Genomic DNA, 24243 nt, shown 5'->3' with positions numbered 1-24243 from the left:
CTTTGTCAAAATGTTACCTAATACACTCTACTAATTTACAGTGAAATGAATTACTTTTAAGGGGGGGGGGGGGGGGGTCATCCATAAAATGACGTCACGATTTTTTGACAATTTTACCTTCCCTCACGTACCGTCACACATCATCACAAAACACCCCCCCCCCTAAAAATGACTTCATACATCAGCTTACAACCCCCTCACCATTGCAGCTGAACATTGAATTTCTTTCTAAAATATTGATTCAGCTCGATCAAAATAAAGTATATTAACGAAGTTCTATTCTAGTTTACAATTCAGTTTCAAACATCGCTAGGAGAGTGACGTCATTTACGTACGACTCCTAAGAACTCAAGTCAATTAGCAGTTTAACTTTTTAATCAAGCCTACTATAAACTTAATCAGAAACTAAACTCTCACTTAAAATATAACACAAACTTTTGACTAGTATGTCTTCTTTAATCAATTACAGTTTTAACAATTTTATGTAGGTCAAAGCCTCATCCTCAGACACAAAAACGAATATCCAATATAATTGAATATTTAACGTATGAAGTGTGGTTGTATACATCACGAAGTCTTTACAATCAGGACAGACAACTGTTCACTTTACTGTTGGCGATCAAAATCGACCTGGCGAAAGGAAATATTAAAATGCATGAGTTTCAAGTTTTTATTAAAGGTAAACGTTTGCGTTACAGCTTTCATAACTACTATTACAAATATCTACCTTTTCCATACTGTTCGATGAGGAGCATTCTTGTAAAATAAGTAGCCTTCTTCTGGCTCGCTTACACCCTCTTCCTCGCCAAAATAACATAAAAAAATATTTTTATGCTGAATTATGTGCACAGTCCAAAACTGAATCGAACAGGGAAGTGAAACATACTAGTTATCTGCAGAAAAATATTTGACTGTTAATAGGCCTACATCTTTTAAAAAACTGTCTCTATAAAATAATTTACAAACATTAAAGCTAATTTGTTTTTTACTTTTATAAGCCTTGCTATTACTAAGTTGTCAATAGTTTTCTGGCATACCCAAAACTTTCCAGGCATTCACGTCTATACGGTTTGAACTTTGCCTCTATACCTTTTAAAAAATAAAAATCTAGAATGAATTAACTTCAGGTGGAGCTGCTTTAGATTTAAACACTGTCACGCCCAAACCAGCAAAGTGGATTTCTGATATAACTTGGCTCAATTTGGTCATGTTAAGTTCGTTGCCGGCTTTTACCAACATTCTCAATCAGGTTAGTAGTTGCTAAACCTTTTCATAAACTTACTAAATGCAGGTTTTAATGTTGTATACAAAAATCTTTACGAAACCCACCTCACATTCCTCATCTTCAAAGTGTGATTAAAAGTCCATTTATTTTTATTGAGGCATATGCATTCTAATCTATCCAAACGAAGGTTTTTGTAATTCTTACAAAAATCGACCATCTACTATAAAATGTCTGACTTTGTTGCAGGTAACCAACAGTGATAGACCTTGGAGAAATTGGTTTGATAAAGCCGCACCCGAAGAAGAAGTAATACCTGATAACTATAGCAACTCGTTGGAACCATTTTTAAAGCTGTTGCTCATCAGGTTGTCTATTTAAAAATTTAAAAAAAACATAAATAGCTGATTAGGTAACAGTAAACAACGTTTGGCTTTAAAAGTTGCAAAATACTTAGCAGTTTATAAATAGCTCTTCTCCATCCCCACGCCCACACAAAATGACAACAATGTTAATCATTTTGTAATTTAAAAAAAAACACATCAAAATCACAATTTTTTAAAAAGTTCGCTTTATTTATTCTATACATTTTGTCATATGTTTTGTTCGTGAGATAGTTTGTCCTGCGAGATTTTGCCCTGCAATCATTTGTCCGTGTGATAATGTGTCTGGGATATTTTGTCTGAGATCATTTGACCGTGTGATAAATTGTCTGGGATATTTTGTCTGAGATTATTTGTCATAGAACCCTGTCAACGTATTAACGAAATGTTTTTTGTGTTTTTAGAAATATTTAAATGTTGTACGTTGTTTTTATTATAATTGAATCGGGTTAGTAAATAAAGCGGGAGTATTATCCGCTAAACTTTTTCGAAAAAATTTATATAACACTACAGGAGATGGAAACTTGGGATATTGACATAATTTTTAATCAATTTTTATATACTTAAACTTTTTAAAATAGAATAGAGTTTCGTAGAAAAAAATAATTGCGCACCAGATGAACAGCAAACAGTGTGTGTATACATTAGCGCGGACTATTAATCTAATATATCAAGCTCAATTCTGTATGTAACACATATGTTTGTCGTGGATCTTCCATGGATTTAAGTGTTAGATAATTAAAGTCCTTATGGTCTAAATTTATGAGTTAAGAAATTAATATTGAAAGTTTTGGGAAATAATTTTCATTTATCAAACTGAAAGTAATAATTTTCGGCATGTTCATTAAACACAAGTTTTAAAAAAATATCATCTTTTACAAAAATTCTAATTATGTCTTTATTTAGTCCTATAGCACTTACTTCCCTTTGATAAATTAGGAAAACACAATTACTTCCCTTTATAAAACAATTGCATTAGTGGAAAAGAATTTACTTTTTATTACTTTGTTTTGGTGTTGGGAAAAAAATAATTGGAGTATTATAATTGTTCGTTTAAGTGAGTGCAAAAGACTATGAATAAGTTGGGGTACTATAGTCGTTTATTAAGCTAAAACAGGCGATTCCGCCCCGGGCTAGACTGTGAGAACTTTGCGTTTATGTTCGTGTTAGTGTTTTCTTTGTGTTTCTTTGTGTTTAGGTTGGGTTTCCGTTAGTGGTTGCGGTTTGATTTGGTTCGTTTTTGTTCTTTCTTTTTTCGTTTTTGTTTGTGTTTTTTTCTTTGGGTTTGTATTTGTGTTTTTGGTTGGTTTTGCGTTTGTAATTTGGTTTGTTTTCGTTTGCTTTTTCTTTTTCTTTTTTTTTGTGTTGTTATTGGTTCGTATTGGTGTTTGTGGTTGGGTTTGTTGTTAGGTTTTTGTTTTCGTTTGCTTTTTTGTTTGTTTTTTCTTTGTGTTTGTATTGGTGTTTGTGGTTGTGGTTGGGTTTGTTGTTAGGTTTTTGTTTTCGTTTGTATTTGTAATTGTGTTAGCGTTATGTTTGCGTTTTGTTGTTTTGGTTGGTTGTGGTTTGGGTGGGCAATGCCGAGTTTATGATGATTACTAAACACACAGGTAATGGTCTTTAACAGAAAGGTTTTTCACAGAAGCCAGAACAGGGCCTGTGCGTTTTTCGATAAATCAGAAATTGCGTAAAGGGAATTAGATCCTCTACTTATTAGTGAAATTTCGTTTAATCTATCTAAAATCGTACTCAAGTTGTAATATTTTAAAAAACCAAAACTAGAATAAGTTACACTTCCGGTTAGCGGAAATCGCTGAAAAGTTAATACGGAACTACAAATTTTATATATTACTTATATATGAAATTTCATCAACCTAGCTGTAACGGTATCGTGTTCACACACACATCCACGCAGACATACCGAAAAAAAATTGCAAAACTATGTTTTTCCAACTAACGGAGATGTAAAACGGCGAGATTTGTGAAAATCTTGCTTCCTCCGTCGTAAGTCTGACTGTCGACAGTCTGTCTATCTGTCGTCATAGATCGAAACGCTCGAGCGAAATTTCGGGCATTTCTAACTGACATTTCAAAGACAATGTAATCTGACATTAAATTTGATTTAATTGGATGCCTAATTTATTTTTTATGAATTAATTAAAATTGTGTCCAAATTAGCAGGCAGTCATATCCAACTATTTCGCACTATTAGACGCGCGTTATTGCGCTCATTAGGTGCGCAATAGTTTTTAGTCATGCAACTCTATTGTAAATAAAATAAACCGGGAGTGATCTCCCTAAACTTTCTCGAATATTCTTATATAACACTACGGGGGATGGCAACTCGGGATATAGACATGATTTTTAATCCATTTTTAAATTACTTAGACTTTTAAAAGAATAGAATCTGGTAGAAAAAACCATTGCGCACCAAGTAAACGCCGAAAAAAAATGTGTATAATAGTGCGGAATATTATTAGTAATTTATTAAAACACATGCGTTTTTTTTGCGAAATCGGAAATAGCGTAAATTACTACTTCCGGTCAACGGAAATTACTCAAAATTTGCCAGAAGGCAGAGAATTAGATTTTTTACTTACATGTAAAATTTCATCTATCTATCCGAAACAGTACTTAAGTACCCATATTGAAAGTAGAATAAGTTCCACTTCCGGTTATCGGAAATCGCTGAAAAGTTGAAACAGAACTACACATTTGACATAACACTTATATATGAAATTTCATCAACCTAGCTGTAAGGGCACTCAACACACACATACACACTCACACAGAGTTTCTCCCAGGCATCTCTTCGGGGGGGGGGGGAGGGCTCCGTCCGTCGTCCGTCGTCCCCCCCCCCCCCCTCGAAGAAAGTCTACCGCTCCCCCCCCCCCCCCCCCCCCCGCCCCTGAACGAGATGGAATTTATATAGTAAACATACACGTTTACTAGTGTCCGCCCCCCCCCCCCCCCCCCCACCCGAGGAAAAAAGTCTGGAAGAAACACAGCACTCACACACAGACAGAATTGCAAAGTCCAGTTTTTCCGACTGGATTACGCCAAACTTTTGATATATCTGGATTTATAATTTTTACCCGATTAAAATGTCCTCTATACTCCGGATGTGATGAATGACTGAGGTGTAAAGAGGTGAAAACTCAAAATTTCATGTGATTTTTGTGCACGATTACAATACTTTCTCTATACTCTGTATACGAGAATCTAAAAAAAATTAAAGTACTGAATAAAAATTCATACAAAACGTTTTAATAACAAGCTTTTATCTTATAATGCATTAATCAATAGAAATCAATCTAATTTGCATTCTTTTATAAAAGCTTTGGTCTCTAAAATTTGTAAAAGATCTCATGAGTCATGAGCGATCAAAGGTTTTATGAAAGAAAGCAAAATAGTCTTTTTTTATTTTCCGCGCATTTAAAAACTTTTTATTGTAAGGTTTATATATATATATATATATATATATATATATATATATATATATATATATATATATATATATATATATATATATATATATATATATATCCGCTAAACTTTTTTCGAATATATAAAGCTCAATTCTGTATGTAACATGTAATAAGTTTGTCGTTGACATACTTCGATGGATTTAAGTGTTAGATTATTATCGTGCTCATAGTCTAAATTTATGAGTTAAAAAATTAATATTGAAAGTGTTGGGAAATAATTTTCATTTTTCAAACTGATTATAATAATTGTCGGCATGTTCATTAAACACAATTTTAAAAAAAACAAAAATTCTAATTATGTCTGAAAATTATTTATATATAGTCCTTTAGCACTTACTTCCATTTGATAAATTAGGAAAACACAATTACTTCCCTATATAAAACATTGCATTAGTGGAAAAGAATTTACTTTTTATTACTTTGTTTTGGTGTTGGGAAAAAAATAATTACATAATTAGCGGGGAATGATCAAGTGCAAATGTTGTAGGTATTTAACGAATAAGCTTGGAGTATTATAATTGTTCATTTGGTTTGGTTTGGCACCTACGTTCGTTTAAGCGAGTGCAAAAGACTATGAATAAGTTGGGGTACTATAGTCGATTATTAAGCTGAAACAGGCGATTCTGCCCCGGGTTCGACTGTGAGCACTTTGCGTTTATGTTCGCGTTAGTGTTTTCTTTGTGTTTAGGTTGGGTTTGCGTTAGTGGTTGCGTTTTGATTTGGTTCGTTTTTGTTCTTTCTTTTTTACTTTCTCGTATATACGAAGTATAGAGAAAGTATTGTAATCGTGCACAAAAATCAATTGAAATTTTAACAATTTTCACCGTATTACACCTCAGTCCTTCATCACATCCGAAGTATAGAGGACTTATTTTAATCGGGCAAAAATTATCAATCCAGATTTATCAAAATTAAGAGGTTTTATGCGTAATCCAGTCTGAAAAACTGGGCTTTGCAATTCTGTCCGTATGTCTGTGTGTGTGTGTGTGTCTGTCCGTGTGTAAACACGATAACTTGAGTACCGTTACAGCTAGGTTGATGAAATTTCATGTATAAGTATTTTATCAAAATCGTAGATCCGTATCAACTTTTGAGCGATTTCCGATAACCGGAAGTGGTACTTTTCCTACTTTGAATTTTTCAAAAGCCTATAACTTGAGTACTATTTCAGATAGATAAATTAAATTTCACATGTAAGTATAAGATCTAATTCTCTACCTTCTGTCAAATTTTGAGTAATTTCCGTTGCCCGGAAGTACAAATTTACGCTACTTCCGATTTCTCAAAAAACTAATGTAAATTTTTAAAGTACTAATAATATTGAGCACTATTATGCACTTTTTTATTTGGCGTTCACTTGGTGTGCAATCTTTTTTCTACGAGATTTTATTCTATTTTTAAAACTTTAAGTATTTAAAATGGATTAAAAATCATGTCTATAGCCCGAGTTCCCATCCCCTGTTATTTTATATAAGAATATTCGAGAAAGTTTAGGGGAGATCACTCCCGGTTTATTTGTTTTCGTTTGTGTTATTTTCTTTGGGTTTGTGTTTGTATTTGTGTTTGTGGTTGGTTTTGCGTTTGGATTTGGTTTGTTTTCGTTTGCTTTTTCGTTTGTTCTTTTCTTTGTGTTCGTATTGGTGTTTGTGGTTGTGGTTGGGTTTGTTGTTAGGTTTTTGTTTTCGTTTGCTTTTTTGTTTGTTTTTTCTTTGTGTTTGTATTGGTGTTTGTGATTGTGGTTGGGTTTGTTGTTAGGTTTTTGTTTTCGTTTGTATTTGTAATTGTGTTAGCGTTATGTTTGCGTTTTGTTGTTTTGGTTGGTTGTGGTTTGGGTGGGCAATGCCGGGTTTATGATGATTACTAAACACACAGGTAATTGTCTTTAACAGAAAAGTTTTTCACAGAAGCCAGAGCAGGGCCTGGCCGGGACGGCTAGTATATATATATATATATATATATATATATATATATATATATATATATATATATATATATATATATATATATATATATATATATATATATATATATATATATATATATATATATATATATATATATATATATATATATATATATATATATATATATATATATATATATATATATATATAATGGATTAAAATATGTCAGTCGGCGAACACGTTTAGGCTTTTGGCTGCTCCAATTTGAATAACACATAATCTATGTGCTGAACAGAAGAATAAAAGATTTTTTTTGTATTGTTGATAGAATTTTGTGAACATATTTTGAAAGAATGAAAACTAATCTGATGAGTCATATTGTAGATCTTGGTGCCCAGACCGAACATCTGTACAAGCTCGCAAATACATCGCTCATGCATTGGGGAATAAGTACACTGAAGCCGTTATATTGGACCTAGAAGCGATGATAGAAGAAACGAATCCTAGAATTCCACTCATTGCACTATTATCAATGGGTTCAGATCCTACGAATGAAATTGAAACTCTTGCAAAGAAAATGGAAATTCGTAAGTAAGAAATAAATACCATTATAATGCAACAGTAACATTATCTAAAAATTAGGTGTTAGGTGACGTCTGATGACCGGAAATAGTACTTTTTTTCTATTTCCGGTTTCAAAAATACCAATAAGGAATATCGTTTTAAGTTATTCATCAACAGTGTTTCCTCCAGACATTTTTTTTCGGGTGGAGGGGGGGCACTTGAATTTTTTGGGGGTAGACTTTCTTCGTACGCCCCCCCCCCCCCCCCCGAAGAGATGCCTGGAAGAAACTCTGTTCATCACACATTTTAAAGCAGAAGATTGTGGCACACTGGGAGACAACACATTCTAAAATTTAAGATCATGGCCTGCTAGATTGTTACACATTTTAAAGTAAAAGATCATGGCCTGCTAGATTGTTACACATTTTAAAGCAAAAGATCATGGGCTGCTTGACTGTTACACATTTTAAAGTAAAAGATAATGGCCTGCTAGATTGTTACACATTTTAAAGTAAAAGATAATGGGCTGCTTGACTGTTACACATTTTAAAGTAAAAGATAATGGGCTGCTTGACTGTTACACATTTTAAAGTAAAAGATAATGGGCTGCTTGACTGTTACACATTTTAAAGTAAAAGATAATGGCCTGCTAGATTGTTACACATTTTAAAGTAAAAGATAATGGGCTGCTTGACTGTTACACATTTTAAAGTAAAAGATAATGGCCTGCTAGATTGTTACACATTTTAAAGTAAAAGATAATGGGCTGCTTGACTGTTACACATTTTAAAGTAAAAGATAATGGGCTGCTTGACTGTTACACATTTTACAGTAAAAGATCATGGGCTGCTTGACTGTTACACATTTTAAAGTAAAAGATAATGGGCTGCTTGACTGTTACACATTTTACAGTAAAAGATCATAAGCTGCTTGACTGTTACACATTTTAAAGTAAAAGATAATGGGCTGCTAGACTGTTACACATTTTAAAGTAAAAGATCATGGCCTACTAGACTGTTACACATTTTACAGTAAAAGATCATGGCCTACTAGACTGTTACACATTTTACAGTAAAAGATCATGGCCTACTAGACTGTTACACATTTTAAAGTAAAAGATAATGGGCTGCTAGACTGTTACACATTTTAAAGTAAAAGATAATGGGCTGCTAGACTGTTACACATTTTAAAGTAAAAGATAATGGGCTGCTTGACTGTTACACATTTTACAGTAAAAGATCATGGCTTACTAGACTGTTACACATTTTACAGTAAAAGATAATGGGCTGCTTGACTGTTACACATTTTACAGTAAAAGATCATGGGCTGCTTGACTGTTACACATTTTAAAGTAAAAGATAATGGGCTGCTAGACTGTTACACATTTTAAAGTAAAAGATCATGGCCTACTAGACTTTTACACATTTTACAGTAAAAGATCATGGCCTACTAGACTGTTACACATTTTACAGTAAAAGATCATGGCCTACTAGACTGTTACACATTTTAAAGTAAAAGATAATGGGCTGCTTGACTGTTACACATTTTAAAGTAAAAGATAATGGGCTGCTTGACTATTACACATTTTAAAGTAAAAGATAATGGGCTGCTTGACTGTTACACATTTTAAAGTAAAAGATCATGGCCTACTAGACTGTTACACATTTTAAAGTAAAAGATAATGGGCTGCTTGACTGTTACACATTTTACAGTAAAAGATCATGGGCTGCTTGACTGTTACACATTTTAAAGTAAAAGATAATGGGCTGCTAGACTGTTACACATTTTAAAGTAAAAGATCATGGCCTACTAGACTGTTACACATTTTACAGTAAAAGATCATGGCCTACTAGACTGTTACACATTTTACAGTAAAAGATCATGGCCTACTAGACTGTTACACATTTTAAAGTAAAAGATAATGGGCTGCTAGACTGTTACACATTTTAAAGTAAAAGATAATGGGCTGCTAGACTGTTACACATTTTAAAGTAAAAGATAATGGGCTGCTTGACTGTTACACATTTTACAGTAAAAGATCATGGCCTACTAGACTGTTACACATTTTACAGTAAAAGATCATGGCCTACTAGACTGTTACACATTTTAAAGTAAAAGATAATGGGCTGCTTGACTGTTACACATTTTACAGTAAAAGATCATGGCCTACTAGACTGTTACACATTTTAAAGTAAAATATAATGGGCTGCTAGACTGTTACACATTTTACAGTAAAAGATCATGGGCTGCTTGACTGTTACACATTTTAAAGTAAAAGATAATGGGCTGCTAGACTGTTACACATTTTAAAGTAAAAGATCATGGCCTGCTTGACTGTTACACATTTTAAAGTAAAAGATAATGGGCTGCTTGACTGTTACACATTTTAAAGTAAAATATAATGGGCTGCTTGACTGTTACACATTTTAAAGTAAAAGATCATGGCCTACTAGACTGTTACACATTTTAAAGTAAAAGATCATGGGCTGCTTGACTGTTACACATTTTAAAGTAAAAGATAATGGGCTTCTTGACTGTTACACATTTTAAAGTAAAAGATCATGGCCTACTAGACTGTTACACATTCTAAAGTAAAAGATAATGGGCTGCTTGACTGTTACACATTTTAAAGTAAAAGATCATGGCCTGCTAGACTGTTACACATTTTAAAGTTAAAGATCATTGCGCTCTGCAAGACCAGTACACGTGGTAAAAAGATAATGGTACACTAAGAAACAATAACACTTAGCTTATTTCTTCTTTTTTTTCTCTAGCTTTTCATGCAATTTCAATGGGCCAAGGTCAAGAAGTTCATTCAAGAAAATTAATTTCGAATTTTATGGAATACGTAAGTATTTACAAATACATCATATATTACTCCAAAACCATAAAATGTGTATGTGTTTTTAGATTTCCAACCTATAATGAATGTATGACATTATTTTATGCAGGGTGGCTGGGCACTTTTACAGAATTGCCATCTCTGTTTACTTTACTTAGAGGAGGTTTTGACCACAGTTTTGGAAACTGACCCCATTTCACCCAAATTTAGATTATGGATTACTACAGAAGTCCATAATTCCTTTTCAATCGGGTTGTTGCAGGTACTGTTTTTTTTCCCACGTTTTCTTTAACTTGCTTTCGCGTCTGTTTTTCCAATCAAATCTTGCGATCGAAATTTCGGGCACTTCCCAGTTAGCTAGCGCGCTGAAATTTTCAGGGGAGCTTTGTTTCCGATGACAATACAATATTCAATTATTATTATTACTAAGTTGATCCATGGAAAAATTTTATTGATCATTTTATACCCCTATATATTTGTTCAAAAAAGGGACATAACCTAGTAATTGTAATTTGATGAAAACAAGGTTCGGTACTTTCCCTCTTGTGGCTTACTGAAGGAGAGAACACGCGATTGGCTGAGTAGTGGTCACGCGGTGTTTGTGTACAAACCTATGCAAATCTAACACAGAAGAAACGTCGATTGGAAAAGGCACGTGTTTTTTACGAGTTGTCTTCGTTTACCCCAAAAAAAAAGTGAATGCGGAAAGATAAAATCGATAGCAAGATTTAATGCAAACAGACAAAGACTAAAAAGTAGAAAATAATTATCATTAAAAAAGTTTTTAAAAACCCACGTTTTCTGATTGAACTAAAAAGTAGAAAATAAATGATATACATCACAATAATGCAAGCGATCACTTTACTATAAGCGATGAAAAACGTGGGGCGCCGTGATTTTCTTACAGTTTCTAATACTGTTGACTCTCTAAAAGCACCCTAATAAAAGTCAATAGTATTATCTAATCAATAGTAATATAACTTTTACATCTTATATTAACAATGACCGATAAAAAAAATTTACTTCGGCGCCCCACGTTTTTCATCGCTTATAGTAGAGTGATCGCTTGCATTATTGTGATGTATAGCATTTATTTTCTACTTTTTAGTTCAATCAGAAAACGTGGGGTTTTAAAAACTTTTTTAATGATAATTATTAAAGAATCATCAGACAAATAATACAACTAGAATATAACCACGTTTACAGCATTAGTGTCAGTCCACCTGCTTTTTAATAGTTCTAAATGTATGTAGTTTGTAATGATATCGATAAAATGTTGGTTCCCGAGTCTGACTAAGAAATTAAGTAAAAAGCAATCGGAAAATGTTTCGACAAGAGTAAAAGGGGGGGGGGTGTAGCTTATGGGGTTGTGCCTAAAGGTAATTTATTAACGTTAACTTATGTTACATAGGGGCTGATTCTACGTTCGATGCAGACTAATGGTAATGTATCGACGTATTTCATTTTCAGTGAATTTAAAAACTTGTTATTATGAGGTTTTCATTTGTCTGGGAGATATTTTATCTGGGATATTTTGTCTGAGATAATTTAACCTGAGATCGTTTGTCATGGAACCGTTTTTAATTATTATTTATTTATACATCCTTTTTTTACAATCAAGATTTCCACAAAATTTACAAATGACCCACCTCAAGGAATCAAAGCAGGATTGAAAAGAACTTACACATCTTTAAGCCAAGAATATATTGACATATTTAACTTACCGCAGTGGCGACCTCTGCTTTACACTGTCTCATTCCTACATACTGTTGTACAGGTGAGCAGCTTTATGGAGCTCGAAAAAGCATTAGCTAAAATAACTATGCACATGATGGTATGTTTAAAATACTAATTAACTCATCGTATGTGCTTATTTAAAGGAACGACGCAAGTTTGGACCATTGGGTTGGAATATACCTTATGAATTTAATACTTCTGATTGGGGTGCTAGTGTGCAGTTTATACAGAACCACTTAGATGATATGGATATCAAAAGAGTATGTTTTCTATAGAAAAGAAAAAAAAACAATTTTATTATTATAAAATAAATGAAGTTAAATATATATTAGTTATGCAGCAAGCAATAATTAAAAAAGAATATCAAACAAATCTAAAATTGCTTGTGGTATTTCAATTTAAAATGTAGGGCATCTCCTGGCCAACTGTGCGCTACATGATTGGTGAAGTCCAGTATGGTGGGAGAGTCACAGATGATTTTGACAAACGTTTGCTCAACACTTTCACAAGAGTAAGTTTTAAAAGCCTAGCATACTCTCTATCGAGCTAATCTTATTTTTATTGTCACCTATTATTTAGTTCACAACGTCTGTTTGTGGGTTGAGACAAATCTTGTAACATAATTTAAACCAATATTCTAATGCAGCCATTTCATTAGAACATATATATTAGAATATATATATATATATATATATATATATATATATATATATATATATATATATATATATATATATATATATATATATATATATATATACTAGCCGTCCCGGCCAGGCCCTGCTCTGGCATCTGTAAAAAAAACTATCTGTAAATGACCATGACATGTGTGTTTTGTAATCAGCATATATCCGGCATTGCCCACCCTAACCACAATCAACCAAAACCAAAACACACAAAAAAGAACCGCGAACATAACACAAACAACCACAACACAAACACAACCACAACACAATCACAACACAAACAAAACACAACACAAACACAACACAACACAAACAAAACACAACACAAACAAAACACAACACAAACCGGGACGGCTAGTATTATATAAAATTGTATATCTTCTTGTAGTTTGGTGCAGGTGTCTATAAAAGAGCTTTCTGAAACCTATATGTAAAGAAACATGACATGTGTGTTTAGTAATCAGCATATACCCGGCATTGCCCACCCTAACCACAACCAACCAAAACCAAAACACAAATAAAGAAAGAAAACATAACATAAACGCAAACACTAATATAAACGATAACACAAACACAAAGAAAAAAACACAAACGAAAACTAAAAAGAAAGAACGAAAACGAACAAAATCAAAACGCAAACCCAACCACTAACGCAAACCCAACCTAAACACAAAGAAAACACAAACGCGAACATAAACGCAAAGTGCTCACAGTCTAGCCCGGGGCGCCAAATCGCCCCATGCAGGGGCGCCGGCGGAATCGCCTGTTTAAGCTTAATCTAATATATAAAGCTCAATTCTGTATGTAAAAAATAAATTTGTTTGTCGTGGATACTTCGATGGATTTAAGTGTTTGATTATTATCGTGCTCATAGTCTACATTTATGAGTTAAAAATTACTATTGAAAGTCTTTAAAAACAATTTTCATTTTATGTACTTAGAATAATAATTTTCAATTATGAACATTACATACATTTTTTAAAAAGAGTATCAATGTTTATAAAATTTCTAAAATTGTGTCTGAAATGTATTGACTGCACAGTTACTTCCCTTTAAAAAATTATTAAATCGTGGGAAGAAAGAGTTTACTTTTTATTACTTTGTTTTGGTGTTACGAAAAAAAAATTTACATAATTAGCGGGGATTGATTAAGTGCAATGTCGTTGGTATTTTTAATACTGCCTTTTATTTATTCTATACACTGAACATAATGTTCAATAATTATTTTTTTAATCAATAACATTTAATAAGCCAGGTCCTACAAATCCTATATGTTTATTTCTTTCCATTTACGGATAAGCTTGGAGTATTATCATTTTTTTCACTAAATTGAAATAGGCGCGTCCGCCGGCGCCCCTGCACGGTTCGATTTGGCACCCTGTGCTATCATGTGAGAGCTATGCTGCATAATTTTGTTTTAAACAGTGCGATAGACTATGGATAAGAAAGGTTACTATAGTCTTTAAGTGAATCAAATCCGGACGTCCTCCGGCACCCCGACAGAGTGCTATTTTGGCGCCCCGGAATCGTTCAGCGGGCGCCATGGCGCCCGCGGGCACAGGGTAGGGAACCCCTGCACTAATGCAATGTTTTATAAAGGGAAGTAATTGTGTTTTCCTAATTTATCCAAGGGAAGTAAGTGCTAAAGAGCTATATATAAATAATTTTCAGACATAATTAGAATTTTTGTAAAAGACGATATTTTTTTTTAAAGTGTGCTTAATGTAAATGCCGAAAATTATTACTATCAGTTTGAAAAATGAAAATTATTTCCCAACACTTTCAGTATTAATTTTTTAAACCATGCATTTAGGCCATGAGCGCTTTAATTATCTAACACTTAAATCCATCTAAGTATCCACGACAAACTTATTACAAATAATAATCATTAAAAAAGTTTTAAAAAACCCACGTTTTCTGATTGAACTAAAAAGTAGAAAATAAAACTATACATCACAATAATGCAAGCGATCACTCTACTACAGGGGTCTCCAAACTTTTCAGTCCGAGGGCCGCATTAACTATCAATTTTCAGTTCGGGGGCCAGTTTCTTCCAGGTATGTCTGATTTTCTGGGGAAAGTTCCTCAGCCATTACCAACAAACGTTTTTTTTTCCGTGGACAAAAAGATCTCCGCGGGCCGGATAAGAAGACCTCGCGGGCCGCATCCGGCCCGCGGGCCGTAGTTTGGAGACCCCTGCTCTACTATAAGCGATGAAAAACGTGGGGCGCCGAAGTAAAAGTTTTTTATCGGTCATTGTTAATATAAGATGTAAAAGTTATATTACTATTGATTAGATAATACTATTGAGTTTTATTAGGGAGCTTGTAGAGAGTCAACAGTATTAAAAACTGTAAGAAAACCACGGCGCCCCACGTTTTTCATCGCTTATAGTAGAGTGATCGCTTGCATTATTGTGATGTATAGTATTTATTTATCGTCTCCCCCAAACTGGCCACCAGTGGTAATAGTTACCTCCTGTAAGTTTAAAGTCGGTTCAAACTAAATTATCTGCCCCTAAGCCTGTCGCGACGTGGGATCGTTCGCTTCACTGCGCGCGGCAAGAGAGAGGCGAGCTACGCGTCGCTCATTTTTTTTCTAATGGCTCGCAGAGGAGAATTATATATATATAGATTATATAGCGGTCTAAAATGCTCAATAAAATGCTTCCATTGATCAATTTAGTAATAATAACAATTGAATATTCTATGGTCATCCAAAAGAAAGCTTCCCTGAAAATTTCAGCGCGCTAGCTAACTGGGAAGTGCCAGAAATTTCGATCGCAAGATTTGATTGGAAAGACAGAGAAAGCAAGTTAAAGAAAACGTGGGAACATACAGAATTAAGCTTTATATAATAGATCAGGGGTCTCCAAACTTTTCAGTCCGAGGGCCACATTAACTATCCAATTTCAGTTCGGTGGCCAGTTTCTTCCAGTTATGTCGTGATTTTTCTGGGCAAATTTCCTCAGCCATCACCAACAAACGTTGTTTTCCTTGGACAAAAAGATCTCTGCGGGCCGGATGAGAGGACTTCGCGGGCCGCATCCGGCCCGCGGGCCGTAGTTTGGAGAACCCTGTAATAGATTCTAGCTGCATACCGTGCTTTGCCACGGTGGGAAATGTAAATAATACGTTTTAGTGAAAACATATCCAAAAGAACATCTCTTTTTTAAAATCCTGTAAATTAGATTTGAACTGCAGATATTAAAATGAGAAAATGGAAGAGAATAGAAGAATGGGAAATAATATATCTCACCATCACCCGCATGAAACCACGAACCACACACCATACCAAGCCAAAGCCCACACAATACCACACCATATACCCCGCCACCACCCCGATCCACACCAAAAAATACTCCACTGATAAACAAGATCATACAAGCACCACGCGACCCACATTTCAATGTCTCACACAGCAGAACCCACTCATATCACTTCACACAAATACACTCACCCTCCACATACAATAACTTATCTCACACATACACACCAGTTTCCACCACAATTAAACGAAGCACAATGACTGAATTTTCAACTTGCAGAAGGTACTTAGCTTTAACTCAAAATTAGACTTCTTAGAGAGACAGAGTTTAATGGAAGTACAATACATTAAATAACAACGCCGACCACAATAAAATCGCCTTAAGACACATGAACAGAAATCCAAACAAAATCCAACACCATACCGTCCCACACCTAACTCAAACCCCTCCACTCCACACCTCATTCTCCTAGCCATACCACCCTTTACCACAACTCGCAGCAACACGGCACTTATTTACCCAAAAACCCAAACAGTCATTCATCTGTCACCACTTCTTATTCCCCTAACACACACATTCATCTCACACACCGAGTAGACCAAACCCCACACCAACACGTTCCATTTAGGTTTACTTTAACCACGTCATCAAAAGCAATATCGTTATAAACAAACCTCTGACGACTGTATAATCCGATTGGTTGTATGTATGAAACCGTAATTCTGATCATTGCATTCATCAGAAACCTCTCACAGGTAAATCAAATATCGCCCAGATTTCCATTCTCCCCTTCCCCGTGGTGTAATGTAAACCGCCTAAGATCAACATGTTTTCCCGGCCCAGAGAGAAAAATATATCCCTCGCCACTAACAAATACATTCTTTTATTTTATTCATACACTGAAGTCTAATTTAACCATTCCGTTGATTATAATAAATATAGACTTAAATAGCAATATTTAGCTTGAGTTGAATTTCTTTTTAAATTACCTCACCTGGCATAATTATTAAACATTTTAACTATTTCGTTTTTTTCGACCCTACTGTTATTAAAATGAATCCATTGGTTTTTTTCTAGGAATCTAAGCAAAACTATTATTTGACATTGATCCGTTAAATATGTTTTTGAAATGTGCGTCTATTTAATATTTTCTTTAAGTTCTTTTGTTGACGTATGCAAAAGAGTAAAACCTTTGCCGCCTATCAAAAACTTTAAGTCGTACCATAAATAGTCCCCATCCCATCTATCCAAACACTACTAAAACTCAACTTTGTTTACATGTTTGAATATTTATTTGTTTGTCTGATTGGCTACTGGAGAGAATCTGCATTATGTGTAGAGCTGTATGTAGGTAGAGAACAATTTTTGTTTACAGACAGACCGTTAATCACAAATTTATTTAAAGACGTTAATTAATTAATTGATTTATTCATTGGTACATTAACCACATTAATTATAAAAGTTTCAAAGAATGGCTTTACTTTGACTGAATAGTGACGTCACATGATTTGTTTACTTTAAGTACAATAAAATGGCGGCTTGAATACAACATTTCGTTGCCAATTCAAATCTTTAACGCGTTATACAGCTAATTTTCTGTCGGCTATAACTTGCTGTATTTATTACGTTCCAACAATTATATCAATTTTCAACTGTCTTTCATTTAGTTTTACAAAAAATTTCTCTAGCTCTACAATCTGTCCAAGAAAGTTATTTATAGATCTAACTATCAGGTGGCCAAGAAAGTTATTTATAGATCTAGAATCTAGGTCGAACCGAATTATTTTAAAATCAGAATAATTTATTGAGTTTCTTTATTAAACTTTTTTAGTCCTAAATATTTGATATAAATCTTTCCTTTTTAGCTTCACGGATCATCTAATTCGAGAATAATACAAGTGATTTATCTATCTAGGTTCTATATCTAGAATCTAGATCTAGATCTAGATTTAGAATTAGATTCTAGAGTTACGAAAAATACAAGACTTAACCAAACCAATCGTAGAATCTAGATAATTCTATCAGGATCTAGATCTAGATAATAATGAGTTTCTATACTAAACCATTTCAGACCTTCATTATTTTATATAAATTTTTGTTTGTTTAGCATGCAATTGGCTAAAATTTAATTTGATCTAGATAGGGCCTTTGCGCGTAAATCAAGTTGCATAAGGAGACTCATAGTATTAAGTTATACCACAAAAACATCAATTCCTGTTCCTGCTGGCCATAGACTGGATTATGAAGATGTCAACAGAGAAAACGCATAACGGTATACAGTGGACACTGTGGAACCAGCTGGATGACCTGGACTTTGCTGACGACCTGGCCCTCCTTTCTCACACACAACAGCAAATGCAGGATAAAACCAACAGGGTTGCAAATTTTTCTACATGCCTGGGCCTGAACATCCACAGAGGGAAAAGTAAAGTTCTCAAAGTCAATGCATCAAACAACAACCCTATAACACTGGCAGAAGAAGCCCTAGAAGAAGTGGATAGATTCACCTACCTTGGAAGTATTGTTGATAAGCAGGGTGGGACAGAAGCAGACATACAAATAAGGACGGGTAAGGCAAGAGCAGTGTTCAACCAACTAAAAAATGTTTGGGGTTCTGGAGATTTAACCCTTGGAATAAAAATCAGGATCTTCAACACACTAGTAAAACATGTTTTACTCTATGGAGCCGAGACATGGAGAATAACTGCTATAAATAAGAAGAAAATACAATCATTTATAAACGCATGCCTCAGAAAGATCCTGCGAATTCGCTGGCCTAAAACCATCAGAAATGATGTTCTATGGCAACGGACAAATCAACTGCCAGTTGAAGTAGAGATCCTCCAGAGAAAATGGAAATGGATTGGCCACACACTCAGGAAGCCTGTATCCAGCATAACAAGACAGGCCCTCACCTGGAATCCACAAGGCAGGAGGAAGAGAGGCAGACCAAGAAAGACCTGGAGACGTGACCTGGAAGAAGACACCAAGAAGATTGGATACACCTGGGGCAGGGGCGTAGCGAGGGGGGGGGGGCGGGGGGTGCGGACCGCACCGGGTGACACCATTTAGGGGGGTGACACCAAGGCAAAAAACAGCAAAATATATAGAGAAAAACTCGAGGGGGGGGTGCAAATCGAAAGTTTGAGGGGGGGGGGGTGCAAATCGAAAACTTGAGGGGGGGGGGGTGCAAATCGAAAATTTGAAAGTTTGTCCCTGGGAAGGGTCTCTATGCCTCTGGGGGGGTGACACCATTAAGTGCCGCACCGGGTGACACCCGACCTCGCTACGCCACTGACCTGGGGACAGTTGGAGAGACTAGCCCAGGACAGAGACGTCTGGAAAGCTCTTGTCAGCGGCCTATGTCCCAGTAGGGACGACAGGCAAACATGAACATGAACAAAAAACATCGGGTTCTAGACATATCACGTCAATGTTAAATATTTTTTTTCAATTATTTTTTTTAGATGTGAATTCTTCTTCTTCTTCTTCGTTCTTAATTATTAGTGTTGAAGGGGATCGAGATTTATCTGCCAGTGGGTTTGAACTCGAGACTTTTGTTCAAATTTATCAACCATGAGATTTTTGCCGACTCAACCACGCCTCCAACACAATTAAGCGTTACGTGTCAACTGATTATGCGCCATTGAGGCCATTGACTCCGATTTCAGCCTGTTTTTCTTTTTGGATTTGCTTCCATAGCCTTTGTCCAACCAATAACAAACTACAAGGCAGCAGTTGTTTAATTTTGGAGTTGTCTCTCCTAGAAGAGTGGCTGTCCCCAGCTAACGAGCTAGATTTGAATGATACATTTGACTATCTGAACTTAGCGGGATACAGGGCAGATGAAGTAGAGTTCATCTGTTTCTTTGTCCTACGCATATGAAGGGATAGTTTGGTCAGAGACATGCTCGGCCGGAATCGTTTTTTTAAACGATAAAAACATGTTGTCTGAGACTTGGCGGGACACTGGGTAGGTGAAGTAGAGTTGATTAGGTCACATGTGACGTCAGTATATGAAGGGATAGTCCGAAATCGGTGTTTTTACAAGATAAAAACATCTTTTTGAATGTGGGGTCTGGTTATTTTGTGACGATAAGTGACGGACGTGATGTTTTTTATTGATGACCTTCGAAACCCACAGTTATGTGTTTTCACTGTCGAGCTAAGTCAAAAAATGTGTTACTGTTTGTCTTTATTTGTCTAATCTGTAACCACACTGTTGTGATATTTCTATACCATTCTCACAATTATTAAGACTACGACGTATTTGTCAAGATGATGACGACTTTTGGAACAAGCCCCACGAGCTATTAAAGTTCTTCCGACTCCGGTCATACCCGGAGCATATACTCCAGTCAGCACTACGCCGCATAAGAACTGTTGACCACCAAGCCTCCCTTCAACAATTTCCAAAACAAAAGTCAGATAGAACTAAACTCATCTTACCCTACCATCCTTATTCGGTTTTGGCTAAAAATATCATTTTAAAAAATTATTCTATCCTCAAGTCAGACCCCCATTTAGGCCATTTATTTCAACAGAATCTTTGGTTGTGTATAGAAGGGAACGCAATCTTAGAGACCTTTTAGTTCGCAGCCGCCTGCCACCCACTACCACCACCAGATTTGGCACCACTCCTTGTCCCCGTAAATGCAATACCTGTCATTTCACCCTTCAGGTTGAATCACTCCAGCTGCCAAAGGGAACCCTCAAAATTAAAAATCACTTCAACTGTGAGTCCCGTAACGTAGTTTACGTCATCCAGTGCAGGCGATGCAACATCTTTTATATTGGACAAACGGGGAAACGATTGTCTGACAGGGTTAGCCAACACATTCGTTCAATCAACAATGAAGACGGTCTTCCTGTGGCCAAACACTTTAACAAGAGTGGGCATGACTTAAAAAAGGACTTATGTATAACCGCCGTTCGGTTTTGCCACAATTTAAAAAAATCGTCTTAGCACTGAAACGCGACTAATACTAAAATTTGGTACACGGGCACCCGATGGTTTGAATGAACAGGTATCTTTCACCTAACCAACCCCCCTTCCGCATACACCACGCCCCCAACCCCACCCCTATACGGTGTCCAATTGTCCTTCTCACGCGTCTCTTCTTTTGGATATCGTGGCTAGCAGACAAGACGTGTTTTCACTGTCGAGCTAACAGCTAAGTAAAAAAATCTGTTACTGTTTGTCTTTATTTGTCTCATCTGTAACCACACTGTTGTGTGCTGGTGAAGACCTTGGGTCGAAACGTCCATATTTCTTGTAACTGTCTTTAACTTGTGAGGTAACCAACACTATCTGTTTTATTACGCTATTTTATACTCACACTGTTTTCTTAATTTTGGTGCGAAATTCTCTTTCCTGCGAGATTTTATTCTGTTTAGAAAATATAAGTATTAAAAATACAAAAAGTACACAAGAAAGTAAAAACATTTCCATAGCCATGGAAGTTTCATCCTCCTACCGAATATAAGAACACGAGCTGACCAGCGCCGTAAACATATGCCGCTATTTAGTTATTTTATTTTCTACTTTTATGTAATTTATAATTTGTGCTGCGACTGAAAATATTTTGCTTTAAAACACTATCAGTAGCTCGTGAATGACGACTATCCTCTTTGATCTACTAGGTATGGTTTGGAGACTTCATGTTTAACGACAGCTTTCAATTTTACAAAAACTACAAAATAGCACGAAATCGTATTATGGCTGAAATACTTGATTTCATTGAAGCGCTGCCCCCCGTTGATTCGCCAGAAGCACTGGGTCTCCATCCTAATGCTGACATTACGTAAGCACGCGTCATTATGATATGCAATCATTTTAATCAGTGACTATTGTGTAGAATATGTTTATAATTAAACCTGTTTACAAGATTTTATTTTCAAGTAAGCATTGGGACATTAAGAAATAATACTAATGTACTCAAATAAATATCTAAAAACCATGGAAATAGAGTAAGATGATAGAAGTCTGATACAAATTAATACCTTAGTGTAAAATTTTGTCAACCTACTTTTGAGAAACAGAAAGGAGAGTAAAAACCACCTCCAGTTACCGGAAAACGCTGTTGAGTTGTTATTACTGAGATATTAAAACTCTGTTTCGGCTTAAGACATCACATGCAAAATTTAACTAGAGGACACTTGGCGCATTGCTGCCATCTAAAATTAGAGGAATTTTATTCTAAATTTTATTTAGGCAACATAAAATGAATCAACCGATCCTTTTCAAAACATTTACTAAGCATTGTGTGGTATTTCATAGTAAAAATCAACAGCATAACATTGTGACAACCAACACGAAAGCACCCTTTGTTTACGAAATCTTAAATGATCCCGCTTCATATAATTCGTTTTGTGTAATTGTAAAAGCTTGTCGTTAATTTCAGTTACCAGACCAATACTGCAAAACAAGTTCTCGATACCATCATTAGTATTCAACCTAAAGATTCATCGGGCGGTGGGGGAGAAACGAGAGAAACCGTCGTGTACAGGCTAGCAGAAGAAATGCTTGGCAAACTTCCTGCTGATTACATTCCGTGGGATGTAAGTATGATTTCTAAGACACGTTCAAACACTAGGCAAACTGACTCTATATTACATTCCGTGGGATGTAAGTATGATTTCTAAGACACGTTCAAACACTAGGCAAACTGACTCTATATTACATTCCGTGGGATGTAAGTATGATTTCTAAGACCCGTTCAAACACTAGGCAAACTGACTCTATATTACATTCCGTGCGATGTAAGTATGATTTCTAAGACCCGTTCAAACACTAGGCAAACTGACTCTATATTACATTCCGTGCGATGTAAGTATGATTTCTAAGACCCGTTCAAACACTAGGCAAACTGACTCTATATTACATTCCGTGGGATGTAAGTATGATTTCTAAGACACGCTCAAACACTAGGCAAACTGACTCTATATTACATTCCGTGGGATGTAAGTATGATTTCTAAGACCCGTTCAAACACTAGGCAAACTGACTCTATATTACATTCCGTGCGATGTACGAAAAAAAGCATGGAGAACTATTTTTAGTCTAGTCTAGTCTAATCTAATCTAATCTAATCTAATCTAATCTAATCTAATCTAATCTAATCTAATCTAATCTAATCTAATCTAATCTAATCTAATCTAATCTAATCTAATCTAATCTAATCTAATCTAATCTAATCTAATCTAATCTAATCTAATCTAATCTAATCTAATCTAACCTAATCTAAACTTATCTAATCTAATCTAATCTAATCTAATCTAGCCTGGCCTAGCCTAGCCTAGAGTAGACTAGACTAGACTAGACTAGACTAGACTAGTAGTGTTACAAATATCGTTGTAATCCACTATAGGTATGAACAACTGGTTCCAAATGGTTCCAAATTTTTGTTGCCAGAAAGCATATTTTTCAACCAAAATTAAGTATTTGTGTAATAAGTACAAAGTTATTTCCGATTTTATTAAGGCTAGATATAGTCAAACAAATAAATACTAGTAATATATTAGTATTTTAGCATACACTTTTATTTTTAATTTTAGCAGAGTAAGGGTGATGTGGTGATAGGGATGTTATATTATTTAATACAGTGGCCAGGATCGCCTCATAAGGGGGTTCAAATTTTTCCAGCATTATATATATATATATATATATATATATATATATATATATATCGATGATCTCGGTCAAAACCCGTCTATCTCAAAAAAAAATCATATTTTTTTACATAAATCAATAGCCAGTATGATTCCCCATAATATCTATAAATATTATAGAAATCTGTAGAATGATTATCAAAATATAATCATTAGAACAAACCGCCTATTATTGCAAGCGCTAAACATCTTGTCGCAAAACGAATATCGCTATATTTGTCAGTACACTTTTGATCGGAAACGCAGTCGCACGCTGCAATCACAGGATTTTACACCACAGCAGTCAAAGTAATTATAGGTAAGGATATTTGATTAATGATGTTCATTTATTCTGTTACATTTTATCATAAAAAAAATAAACAAAGAGTATTTGTTTAATATAGCCTATTTCCAGTACATTTTCGAGATCCAAACTGATTGTCTACATTTTTATTAGGCAACACAATGCTTTGAAACTAGATCTTCATTCTAGAATCTA

At 35.0% G+C, this 24243-nt stretch overlaps 1 protein-coding gene across 1 annotated transcript in view; it reads left to right on the top strand.

Annotated features, from left to right (window-relative positions):
• Nucleotides 1–24243, top strand: part of LOC131945070 (dynein axonemal heavy chain 8) — a 186071-nt gene that overhangs the window by 145791 nt on the left and 16037 nt on the right. Inside the window, exons 79-89 of the mRNA XM_059306046.1 lie at nt 489–679; nt 1128–1249; nt 1472–1590; nt 7382–7584; nt 10336–10409; nt 10513–10665; nt 12025–12180; nt 12284–12400; nt 12550–12651; nt 21738–21898; nt 22499–22655. Coding sequence (XP_059162029.1) covers nt 489–679; nt 1128–1249; nt 1472–1590; nt 7382–7584; nt 10336–10409; nt 10513–10665; nt 12025–12180; nt 12284–12400; nt 12550–12651; nt 21738–21898; nt 22499–22655 — 1555 coding nt within the window. The remainder of the gene's footprint in view (nt 1–488; nt 680–1127; nt 1250–1471; nt 1591–7381; nt 7585–10335; nt 10410–10512; nt 10666–12024; nt 12181–12283; nt 12401–12549; nt 12652–21737; nt 21899–22498; nt 22656–24243) is intronic.

Source organism: Physella acuta, unplaced genomic scaffold (genome assembly GCF_028476545.2).
Source record: "Physella acuta isolate Inbredline_101_S28 unplaced genomic scaffold, ASM2847654v3 ptg000049l, whole genome shotgun sequence".
Lineage (NCBI taxonomy): Eukaryota > Metazoa > Mollusca > Gastropoda > Physidae > Physella > Physella acuta.
Note: the sequence above shows the minus strand (reverse complement) of the source record. Positions and strands in the feature narration are given on the sequence as shown.